General features: G+C 41.9%; 1 protein-coding gene across 1 annotated transcript in view; it reads left to right on the plus strand.

The window, feature by feature from the left end:
• Nucleotides 1-12088, plus strand: part of ulk2 (unc-51 like autophagy activating kinase 2) — a 41061-nt gene that overhangs the window by 7489 nt on the left and 21484 nt on the right. The window contains exon 4 of the mRNA XM_042413494.1: nt 9462-9494. Within this exon, the coding sequence (XP_042269428.1) occupies nt 9462-9494 (33 nt within the window). The remainder of the gene's footprint in view (nt 1-9461; nt 9495-12088) is intronic.

Here is a 12088-nt window from a genome sequence, read left to right on the forward strand (position 1 = left end):
ACTTTCTCAATTCCTCAAAACCCACTTTGTTAATTGATATGGTCTGAGGTAGTTTCTTCATGCATTCTCTCTCTTTGTTTCTTTTTGTTTGCCTGCTTTCTGTCACCTCCGCCTCTGTTGTCTGTCTCATTCACTGGGATGGTCTAGCACAGCTATGGGCGCAGTGTCTCCCTGTCTCTTTTTTCTGACCAGCTGGCATTTCTTTTTTCCATCCCCTGCAGGATTGGTCTGTCTGATGGTAGCCAGTGTAATGGTGTGTATTTCCTCTCTTGGTGACTATCAATAGAGTCTGGTGTGTGTGTTGTAGCCCTTTGGTAACAGAGACCAACTGACAGCTGCTACTTTGCTTTCCCTCTTTTTACTGTTTCCATTCCTTATTTATCTTTTATATTTAGCTCACTTTTTCCATTTTCTTGTTTCCCCATCCTGCCCTCGATCATCACTTCTTCTTGCGTCTCCAGTTGGCTTCTACTCAGCCTCATCAGCTGTTGTTGTTTGTTGGAGCCACGTGCTGTGCGACTGGGTTTACCCAACGGAACAGGAAATGTAACTCGAGCTGGTTTGTGCAACTGTCTAGTCATGTCTAGCCTCTCATTTTGATTAGAAAAAGCATAGATTCCTGCTTGTTACTGTCTTTTTGTAGACTTTTATACATTTTCTAGACTTCTCTTCTGTGGGCTTGTGACAGGGCATTTGGACAGACATGAAACACTTTCAGTTAAACAATTGAAACGCAATTATTAAAAGTAAGGTATATTAAAATGTGCTTGAAAGGGCTTAAGTTCAAAATATTAGAGTTGCAAACAAGCTGAAATATTTAATTTAGAGCCAGATTTGCCTGAGGTCTTTACTGTTCTTAGCTTTACCAAGAGGAACTGGGTTTACCTAATTAAAGTCTGATAATAATGACCTTTGAACCCAGTCTTTCTGACCCGCCTGCTGTATGCACTATGGGTGGTTACTGATAGACCTGCTGACAGGTGACGGCTGCTGGGAAAGGGCCAGTCTCTAAGTCAGTAGCAGCCTCATAAAGGGTGACAGAGATGGTGAGAGTGTTTGACCTTTTGGTAAGTGTGATGCTGCTAATGCAGTGGATCATGTATGGTTCAAGGCTGTAAATACTTGCATACAGAGCTTTTGTTGAGACCAAGGAAATTGAGTTCAAGCTTATTCCAAGACCATATGCAGTTGAGTCTGATTTAACAATAGGTCCAAGCAGGGGTGGAGATCAGGTCAATGTTGAGATCAGACTACTTGAATCCTGTTTAAAGACCTAAATACTTCTGCAGTAAATGCTGTACATGTCTGCTTGTACATGTCTACATAATGCTTAGGGAATTTCTCAAGGATTGAAGCAGTATCTGTTGGCGCATAGACCTAGTTTTTGTATTATGTCTTTTGATGATTGATAACCCTAACCCTAACTAAGATGTGCCTGTGTCAGAATAGACAGATGTATTAAACACATACAGTTTTATGTCTGTCTGTTGGTTGGTTGCTCTGTCAGTTTGGCCCAGATTGAAATATCATAATAACACGCAAGTGGGCGGGGGGGGGGGGATGGATCGCAAACCTGCTTGTGATTTCGTAGATCAAAATTGAACGCTCATTTTGATTGACTTTCGATTTAGAATTGAAATCGAGACACCCCTACTGAACAACTATCGAAGGGATTGCCATTCATGTTCCCCAGAGGATAAATCCTACTGACTTTGGTGATCCCTTGACCTCTCCTCTAGCTCCACCATGAGGTTGACATTTGTAGTTTTGAGTGACCTATCTCAACAACTATTGGGTGGATTGCCATGGGATTTTGTAGGTTCCCCACAGGATGACTTGTAATAACTGTCTTTTCATCTAGTGCCACCATCAGGCCAAAGTTTCAGTTATGTTTAGTGCTAATGCAAATGTTAGCATACTAACATGCTAAACTAAGATGATGAACATGGTAGACATTATACCCTCCAAATATCAGCATGCTATACTGCTAGTGTGTATGTTTTTGCTTGTATCAATAGCAGCTAACAGGGTGTCAGCAAGCATTTGGCAGATGGCAATATGCAGAAAGAGAAGTTCAACCCAAAAAATCACTGAATGTTCACAGTAGGATTCTTACAATAAAAATTCATATGAAACCGATGTGTATCTTCATACATGGTAAATGGACTGTACTTGTATAGCGCCTTTCTAGTCTTCCAACCACTCAAATGCGCTTTTACACTACGTGTCACATTAACCCATTCGCACACATTCATACACTGAATGGGTACAGGGGCTACCATGCAAGGTCCCAACCTGCCCATCAGAGGAAATCTAATCATTCACACACATTCTCACACTGATGGCACAGCCATCAGGAGCAATTTGGGGTTCAGTATCTTGCCCAAGGACACTTCAACATGCACACTGGAGGAGCGTGGAATTGAACCGCTGATCTTCTGATTAGTGGACGACTCGCTCTACCTCCTGAGCCACAGCCGTTTTTAAAGATATTCAAGTCATAAATGGATTTTGGTGCTGTTTGCTTCGGTATTATATCAGCATTGGTTCCAGGCCTCAGCAGTTAGATTTGGTCATTGACCAGTTTTTCAGCTCTAGTTTATTGTACAGCACCATTGACAACCCTTCACCAAGTCCTATATCTGAATCTTAACTCTGTGATTTCCCCTGCCAGCCCACACAAGCTTACACCACAGCTGACTACGTTTCTATCCACATTGCTGTGTGTGTATACAGTACCAGCACCATATAGACTAGACAGCATTGTGTTGGTCTGAGCACTGAATAAACACTGAGTAAAACTGCTTATGTCCTTTTGTATGTTTTAGGTTCACAATAGAGGTGTTCATTCACTCAACATCACATTGTGACAATACGCTAACACTCCACCGTACTACCTCAGCACTTCTTGTATTCTTTGCTGAATGCACAAAAGAAAACCGTCACAGTTCTTTGGCAGGACTTCTCATTCCTGCTGTTTGGGTGCATGATCCACTATCTGTCTGTCTTTAAATTGTCTTGAACAAAGTTATTAGAATTCTTGAAATTTTCACTGTGCAATGATTTGTTTAATATAGGATACTAATAGTATATTAAGGTAATTTACATTCAATAATATTAAGTTGGGTTAGACTTAAATCTTATGACAAAGAAACTAGAAAAATGCCATTGAAAATATGACATGGACCATTTGATAGGTAAAGCATTAAAAATCTTTTAAAATGTCTTAAATTTTGCTCTATAAAACCTCCACATACACCCATATGCCAGCTTTCATGAATGCAATAAACCTTGCTTGTGTGTGAATCACCAGCTGCTTCAGTGAGGAAAGAAGCTGTACCTGCCTTCCTCTCAGAATAGCTGTGCATTGACAAAAGACTGCAGGGCTGGATGTAGGAGTATGTGTGCCCATGACAGATTGCAGGTCCTTATTCCCAGCACTGTAGTTTGGAGCTCTGCTCGTTTGCTGCTTTTAATGACAGTCTTAAGCACACAGCTGAGCGCCTCCTGGTCCTCCTTCATGGAGCTGTTAATGTTAAGCAAGCTGCAGCCGTGCGAGGTAGATGGGTCTAATTATAAGGTGTCCTGTGTCAGGGCTCTATGGCTCGCTCTCTCACATAGGCCCCTTTTCCACAGCTTGTTCAAGGCGGGAATGCTGTGCCTTTATTCCGCCTCACTGTTCTGTATAACAGTAAGGTACACGGAATTAGGGGGGCAGAGTTGCTCCGCCAATAAACTGGCTATGGAGGTAGTCACAAAGCCGGATCGACACCTGTGTAAAAGGGAAAGCCAGCACAGCGAGACAGGGAGCTGACAGGGAGCTGCTGCTGTTGTGTTGCGTCACGCCTCTGAATCTGGAACGCCAACATGCTATGTAGAAACACACATGAGGGTGGCCTTATGCTGGCTTTGTTTGGTTCAGTGTAAAAAAACAAAGGCGGCTTAATGACGGACCTTCTATATGGCTGTAATGAGGGATCTCTGTATAAAAGAGCCTTTAATCTGCACAGTACAGCTCAGCTGCTTCACCGTTTGGATTCCTGTGAACTGGCAACAGAGATAAGAGGGAGTGTGTTTGTTTTGATTTGACATTTAAAAAATCATTAACTTTGCACTCATCTAAGATGGTCAGAGTCAGATATTCCCTCCTGCCAAGTGCTGTTTAAATTTGTTTTTAAGTCATTATGGCTAACACACCCACATGCTGCTAATTATAATGTAATTATTAAAATGACTAACAACATTACAGTTGTTTGCCAAAAAAACCCTCTTAACTCAAGATTCACTTCTGTCTGGAGCTCCACATGACTTTCATTAGCACAAGAAGTTTCAGTTTTCAAGGATCAAGGATATCTTTACTATCCCCGAGGGGCAATTTGTTGCACAGCCAGCAGTAACCACATAACCATCAGACAACAACAATTATAAATAGACAAATATAGCTGCAAGCAGCAATTAGCAGGTTCAAACCTTTTTTGCGCTCAGGAGAAGGAAGCAGCTCAATCAGCTCAAAGTCACTTTATCTGGTTTAATTCTCTTTAAAGAAGAAGTGAGACCAATCACATGCTAGTTTCATCATTACAAAGCCTGCAGCATTTCAATAATTGTGCGCTCAAAGTTCCGCCATTTGTCCCCCCTTCATTCTTTGGATGTGAATAAAACTTGGTGTGTATGTTCAGGAGATAGTGCAGGATGAATTTTTATTAGACAATGCTATGAGAGATAAGCTTATTTTTCTTTATTTTTCTTATTTTTATATAACAATACCTTCAAGCATAAACCTGCAATTACATTTTTGATATGTGGTAGTATTTTGTAGGTAATACAGTATCCATGAGTTTGTGGTTCAACAACTATATCACACAAACACACACACATGCCTCCTTGCATATTTGCTGTTACATACAGTGAGAGAGAGAGAGAGAGAGAGAGAGAGAGAGAGAGAGAGAGAGAGAGACATAAAGGAATTGGTGGAGATGAAAGTTGATCTAAAGGTAAACAGAGGAAGAGGGGGGCGGGAGTTTGTTTATGATGTGTTTTGGTTTGTGAGCCAATCTCCACAAAAGCTGATGCTGCTCCTAAAGAACATTGTGTTCTAGCCTAGAGAGGGGCCCCCAGCCTGTTGTGTGTGTGTGTGTGTGTGTGTGTGTGTGTGTGTGTGTGTGTGTGTGTGTGTGTGTGTGCCCTTATTACACAAGGTATTGAGGCAGGACTAACATGAAGAGAGCTGAAAAGAAAAAGGGGCAGTACATGTTCTTGGATACTTTCGGGGGGATTTTTGGAGCTCAGCGACATTTTCCTAGAAAACCTGCAGCATGAACTTCAGTGGCCTCCATCCACATTCCTTTACTTTTAACTGGCTGGGACACAGGCTCAGAGGAAAACACTGTTACTGCTCACTGAGGCGCTGGCACACACACACACAAACACAGCTCTGGATGGAACATACGTAGTGCATTACATGTCTGATCAGCAAGCATGAGCAAGCACACTCTTTCACATGATCTTCAATACATACATGCTGCTCTCTTACATAACAAAGAGTGCCTGCAGGGACTTAAAACAACTTAAAAGATTATGAATACAAAATTAAAATAAAAAAAATGTCTGTATTTCATTGTCTTTGCCTTTCATGTAAATGTGTTTTTGGACTGTCATGACTCATTACATGGCCTGACTTGTAGCAGACACGTGCACCTTTTATATGATGTTCTGTTCTTTTCCATGCATGACTGGATCAGCAGTGTTTTTGTGTGTTCTGTATGTGGCCGTATCAGCATGTCTGTGCAATAACAAATTGTACAGTTGTCCCACCTGCAAAAAAACAAACATTCTCTTTACCCAAGATCCAGCCACACTGACAATCACCAAGCCACTCTGACCTTTTGTCCTCAGCACATAATTAGTGTTTTCTCGCTGCTGTCACTGACACAGTCATGTATCATTGCGTGCTGCTGTTATGTCAAAGCACAGACTTTACTCCCAAACGACACTGACTGTTTACTCAGAATATCCCGGATTACGCTCGTTGCTTCCGTGACAAAAGCACACCAGCTTTCCACAAATACTTAACCTCCCCCCCTTTCCAGTACCCCCCGTCACACACACACTCCCCTTGACCTCCACCCCCTGCAGTTCGGTCGTTCCCATCCCCCATGTAGTTACATAATTCAGCTCTCCTGGAGTTGGACTGTGACGCAATAACTGAACGACTAACCAGACACACCGTTGTTTTGGTTCACACTGACTCTTGGCAGTGCTGAGTATTTTTGTGTGTGTGTGTGTGTGTGCCGCTTATAAATGTCAGTAACTTTTCAGTGCCTGTGTTTTGTGTTGTCAGTCGTCAGATCTCTGGATAATAAAATCCTTTCATCCATCCGGCCAGCCTGCAGATTTAGGTTCTTGCAAAACAGCCTCTGAACGTTACATGAGTGTGACAGAGGGGCTATTTATATCATGGCGTGTTTTGGAATATTTTGTGCTGGGAGGGAACGGTTTTGAACCCAGCCCTCATATGGTGGTGAGCCATCAATGTCCAAAGTCCACCAATTTTTCTTTCAGATGTGGCCAATGTGTGAACAGTACCTTCTGGAGAACATTTGTCAATGTAAACAGTTTGAGCAGTTGTCACTTTCATATCTGTGAGCTGCCACTTCCTCTAAGCCTTCACAAACAAAGGCTGCCCTATGTGCTGCTGTCACCACCTGCCTCTTGACATTCATCTCACTTCTTTGCAATTAGGCAACAAACCAAACTGAGGCAACTGCAGCAGTCAGAGAAAGCTTCAAAACACTCTCACGTGTTGTTGAATAAGGTAAATGTTGCTTCAGGCAGCAGCTTTTCTTAGAAGTACCTTCAGTCTCGGCTGTTTGTTGATATGAGTTCTCTCTGACGTTAGACAGTAGACACTTGAGTTTGTGATTGTGTAAGAATGTTCTTCAGTGACGGTGGCCAGACATTCACTTGCATTGCGCGTGCTTTGTGATGGGACAGTGATGTATCAGTAACCCCCACTGATCTGGCCTCATGATGACTCTGCCCCCCAACACTCCGTCACCATCCCCCCTCTTCACCAGATTGCGCTGCAGAATACAAACTCCTTACGTAATCCCCCATAGCCCCCCCCAACACACCCATATTCTCACACATACAGTCAGAATGGATACTGGTAGCCCATCCCCCACTACCACCTGCCCCAGTTGAAGAAAACACTGTGTAGGATTGGAACAGACTGAGCTACTTACCAGCCAAACAAACAAGCCCATTAGCACAGGCTCACACAGCACAGTGGCACGGTACTGTAGTTAGTGGTCAGACCAAGCTCACCTAGTGTTTGTTTATATGCAGCATGGTGTGAAGGTTGTGAAAAATGTTATGCTGAGTTTCCCTCTTTGTTGTTGTATTTTGCCAGCTAGGAATGCTAATGGGTACTGGAGTTGATGTCAATCCCATCTGATTCATTTTTGTTCATTCCATATACAAGAAGATTACTCTGCAAACTAAATCTGTACTTATTCTGTTTATATGGTGGACCCAAACAGTGTTTTGATTTTGTTGGAATACAATTAGTAGTAGCTTGTGAATAAACATATTGATTTGTGCCATTCTACACTACCCAACATCTGTGAGGAGCGAGCTACAGCATTCTAGTTTCATATAAATACTAATTCTTAGTTTGACATGTCAATATTCAATACCAAAGTAATATGGTAGTAGTGTTTCCCCTATATGCTTTCAACAGCAGCACAGCGCCGCTGCTAAATGATGAACGCCACTGCTGAAATTTCACATAGTACATAATAATCACGACAAATGCAAACCGCATGCACGTTCTGCACTTTGAGCAACTGTCTGGAGGTAACAGGGGAGAGAACAGGAACTGGTATCATGTATGGCCCCTCGTCTCTGTCCTCCAACCACACACACACACACACACACACACACACATACAAACATGACGAGTTCTGCACTCGTTACTGTAAGTGCAATAAAAGCTTCACAAGTAAAAAGCCAATAAGTATTCTATCAAAACAACTGTTCAACAAGCATAAACATGTAGAAAAGTGATATTTTCAGCTGCTTTGTCCGCAGTCGCTCATCCACCGCCGGCATGTTGATGATACTTCTCTTCACCTCCAGAGCCCTTCTGGTGTCAAATGCTCCTGTAAATTATCACACACATGACTCTGTGGACATGGATAAACCGGATAATCTGGAACAAATCTAAGCTAGTTTTAAGTTATTCCACTATCGGTGTGCACAAACACAGGTCCTGGCTGGACAGCACCACTGCTGAAAAAAATCCTAGTGGAAAACCTGGGTAGTGTTCCTGCATTTGAACCAGACGAACCAGGGTCAGAATTGAGTTCTCCAGCAGTAGATCCTGGCCCCAAAAAAGTCCCTGCTTTGGGGATAGTAATTTCTGATGGCCCAGGAACCATTAGGGTAGAGGTAGTGGTGCTGTGATTGGTCAAACACAAACCTTGTGGCTGATACAACTTGTTTATAGCTTCATTCACACAGTGAGCAGCAGTTGGTGTTTATTGTGTCTTGACAAAAACATAGTTTATTAATCAGTTTTGAGACTAATTTGCCAAATCTCCAGATTCCCTTTTTTTTAGTTGATTTTGAAATCGGGCATTAGTATCTGGTTGTATTATTTGCAACAGAATCAAAGTAGTATTGAAATCTTAGTCACAGTATCAACAAAACAAGACAAAGTCAAAACCTATTATATGGCTGGACTGTGTATGAAATGCTAGAGGGCTTTTCATTTGAAACAACAGATACAGGAAGAGGCAACACTCAGTCGACCAATGATGTAACACCATTGGCTCTCAGTCACTTAGTCATGGACTTTCACATTTACAGGTCTGACATCCGTGGTCCAGCCAAAAATGTCTCCTGCAAAACTGACATGCTAGTAACAGGCGCTGCATTGAATTCCGTCATGGGAACGATCTCATCAGTATTGACCACTTAACCACCACATTGGTACACTCTTAACGAGACGACCTTTCATGGAAAATGTAATTACATACATGTTCTAACAGTCATAAACTAAAGCAAGAATGTTTACATCTTGATTACTTTTGAAATTGATTTTCTACTCAAATGTTGAGTGACACCGCATGACATTGGAACAAGTTCCATCATGTTTCTCTTCACAGTGTGTTTCATGTGTTTAATGTTGACTCACGTCACCTTTCTGTGACTTAAGACATTATATTAAACACAGCTTTAAGTATTATTAGCCGTGGCATAAGCATCAAGTAACATTTTCATGAGACAAATAAATGTATGGTAAGAAAAAGCCATGGCTATGATAAATAGCAAGCTCTGGTATAATGCACTTAATGTTTTTTTTCCAGTGGCTGTTTTGTCATGCTTGTGTACTGGAACCGACAGCTGCTTCAGGATAAATGGCTTCTCTAACAGATTCTGTGTCCCTTCTCTTCCAGGAAACGCCCAACTCTGTTTTCCTGGTCATGGAAGTAAGTATAGAAACGTGACTCTCTCTGGATATTTCATGAGCCAGAACTCATATTCTCTTCTCACGTGCTGTCACTTGTGTTGGGGAAAGTTTGTTTTTGGTGTAACAAATTACTTGTTACCTACTCTAAAAAGTAATTTGTTACATTACAAAGTTTTCTTTATTATAAGTAACATGAGTGATGACTTACATAAACACGAAGGTACTCATTACCACAAAAGAGCACTCTCAGCATTCATTACAGAGTAATGTTTCACCCCAACACTGGCTGTCAGCATGTGTTTTTGCAGTTTTGATCGCTGTAGTCCTCACTGCTGTCACCCCACCCCTTTGTCAAACTTCTCTCGTGTCTTTCCCTCTTTTATTTTCTTTCACAATGTCTTAATTTCCTCTCTTAGCTTGCTGGCAGCCTTACCCTCAGCATCCTCCCCAACTTTCCCCACTCGTTTCGCAACATGCTCAGCTGGCTGCTGGTTTTGAAAACAAACCTTGACTGCACCTCAAGTTACTCCCTAAAAATACACCCCTCTGTTTTCTAGGAACCATGTTCCCCAAAAGCCTTAACTTAAAATCTTGTTTTGGTCTCTGCTTAGACGGCTGTACACTGTACTGTATTTATAATCCTTTGGAATCTTGTGTGTTTGGATCAACTGCCGTACGACTAGGTTACAATAATTTGAGGGTACCCATGTTACAGTTTTTTCATTATGTTGTTTTCAGAGTTGACATGGGTGAAAAACAAGATGGGTAGTTGGTTGTGGTTATCATTTTCAATTTTCAAGTATCAAATGGTTTTGGGAGTATTGCTAGGGTCATGTCCTTGCTGCACTTTGACGCATTCACCTCAGTCTGGCTAAATCAATGCTCCTTGCCTCATGTTTTGCTTAGCAAGAAAAAGCTTGTCTTACTCAAACATTGGTGGAAGTATCAGATGAAAGTGTTATGTTAAGAGATGGGCACACTGAGCCAGGTGTAAACCCAGTGAAAAGAATACTGTGCCCTTTGAACACTCTGGAGGGGAAAAACTCAAACTTACAGTAGCAATCATAGTTTGAATGTGGCTCAGATAACATGCATGTAAACTGTAAGATGAACCATACAGCCTGGCAACATGTCAGATAACTAAATGCATACCTTTCTGTTATGTGCAGCTGTCTTGAAATTCTGTTACCATTTCAAAGTGAAGCTTTGCTAAACACTAAGTGATTCCTCAATATGAAAGTGAAAATGCAGATCATCAAAAGCATGAATTAAATCCAGCTTTATCACAAGAGGCTGTGGTCAGGTAGTTAAGCAACAGGGAAATGTTTGCCTGTGTGATTGACGAAAGGAGGAGGAGGAAGAGAAGTCCTTTGTTTTCACTGGTGCAGAATCTAGAATGATTTAATGTTTAATCCTCTGGCTCTGTGTGCTATCAGTCTTTGTTTTGTCATGCTCTATGGGTGGCAAATGAAAGATAAAACCTGAGTAAATAAATGCAGAATTATAGAGAACGCAGAATACGAATCAGGAGGGGTCAGTGAACGGTTTGATGAGTGTGAAAATGATGTGAATCATATTCTATGGCCTTCATAGTCACCAGATCTCAACCCAAATGAACACCTATGGGAGATTTTGGAGTGACGTGTTAATCTGGATTTACTGTTGAAGCATTATAGACTGTAGATACACAGTAGATACAGAGGTCATTGGTTTTGATTTATAGGCTAGCATCAGATTTCACCCGTTGATAAACTGCAGCAGTACTAGACACATATATCATGATCAGGCTGTATCATGCTCTGATTATATTCCCCACAGTGACTGTGTGAGCCACGCTATGTGGGCTACATAGTGAAAACTGAAGTTACAACTGTGTGTTGTCTCTATCAACAAACTTGAAGGAGGAAATACAAGGAGACAAAACTGAGCAGTTATTGCAGTCTCCACGTGGTATTTCAGTAACCATTGTCGCCTCAACACATTGTATCGTTTTTGAGGTTGCGCAGGTCAGCTGCAGCATAGCTATGGAGCCTACGCATGTAGCTGCCATAGCAACGCTTAAACCCTTAACACACAGATATAAATCCAGCTTTAGACTGCGCTCTCTACCAGCATCATCAAAACACCAAATGAAGGAATATGTGTTGCTCATCCCTCCAGTAGAGTTCCACACACATGGGGAATCTATGACAAGGAGCATTGAAGCTGTTCTGGAGGCCTTACTTAGATACTTAATGTTGGTTTTCCTTAAAGTTGTCACTCATTCATGCATGAAGTCGACCTCAGGAGCAGGGGCCAGGATAGAGCAAGCATGGTTTCACTAAAGATGCCTGTGTAACTGGAACTTTTCAGTCTTACTTGTTTTTGCTTATCCACTTAGCAACTGACTTTCCCCTCAACCCCCTCAAACCCCAAACACACACACACACACACACACACACACACACACACACACACACAATCCCTGTTTCCATCCCTCCGTTCTTGTTGTCCCTCTTGAGAACTAACTGCACTTGAACAGAGGTTGTCAGCACAGATAAAGCTACAGCCGTTCAGCAGATTAATTGATGAGGCTGCCATTATCTGGGCTGGGATTTGTACGCACACTCACGC

This window comes from Thunnus maccoyii, chromosome 6, assembly GCF_910596095.1.
Source record: "Thunnus maccoyii chromosome 6, fThuMac1.1, whole genome shotgun sequence".
NCBI lineage: Eukaryota > Metazoa > Chordata > Actinopteri > Scombriformes > Scombridae > Thunnus > Thunnus maccoyii.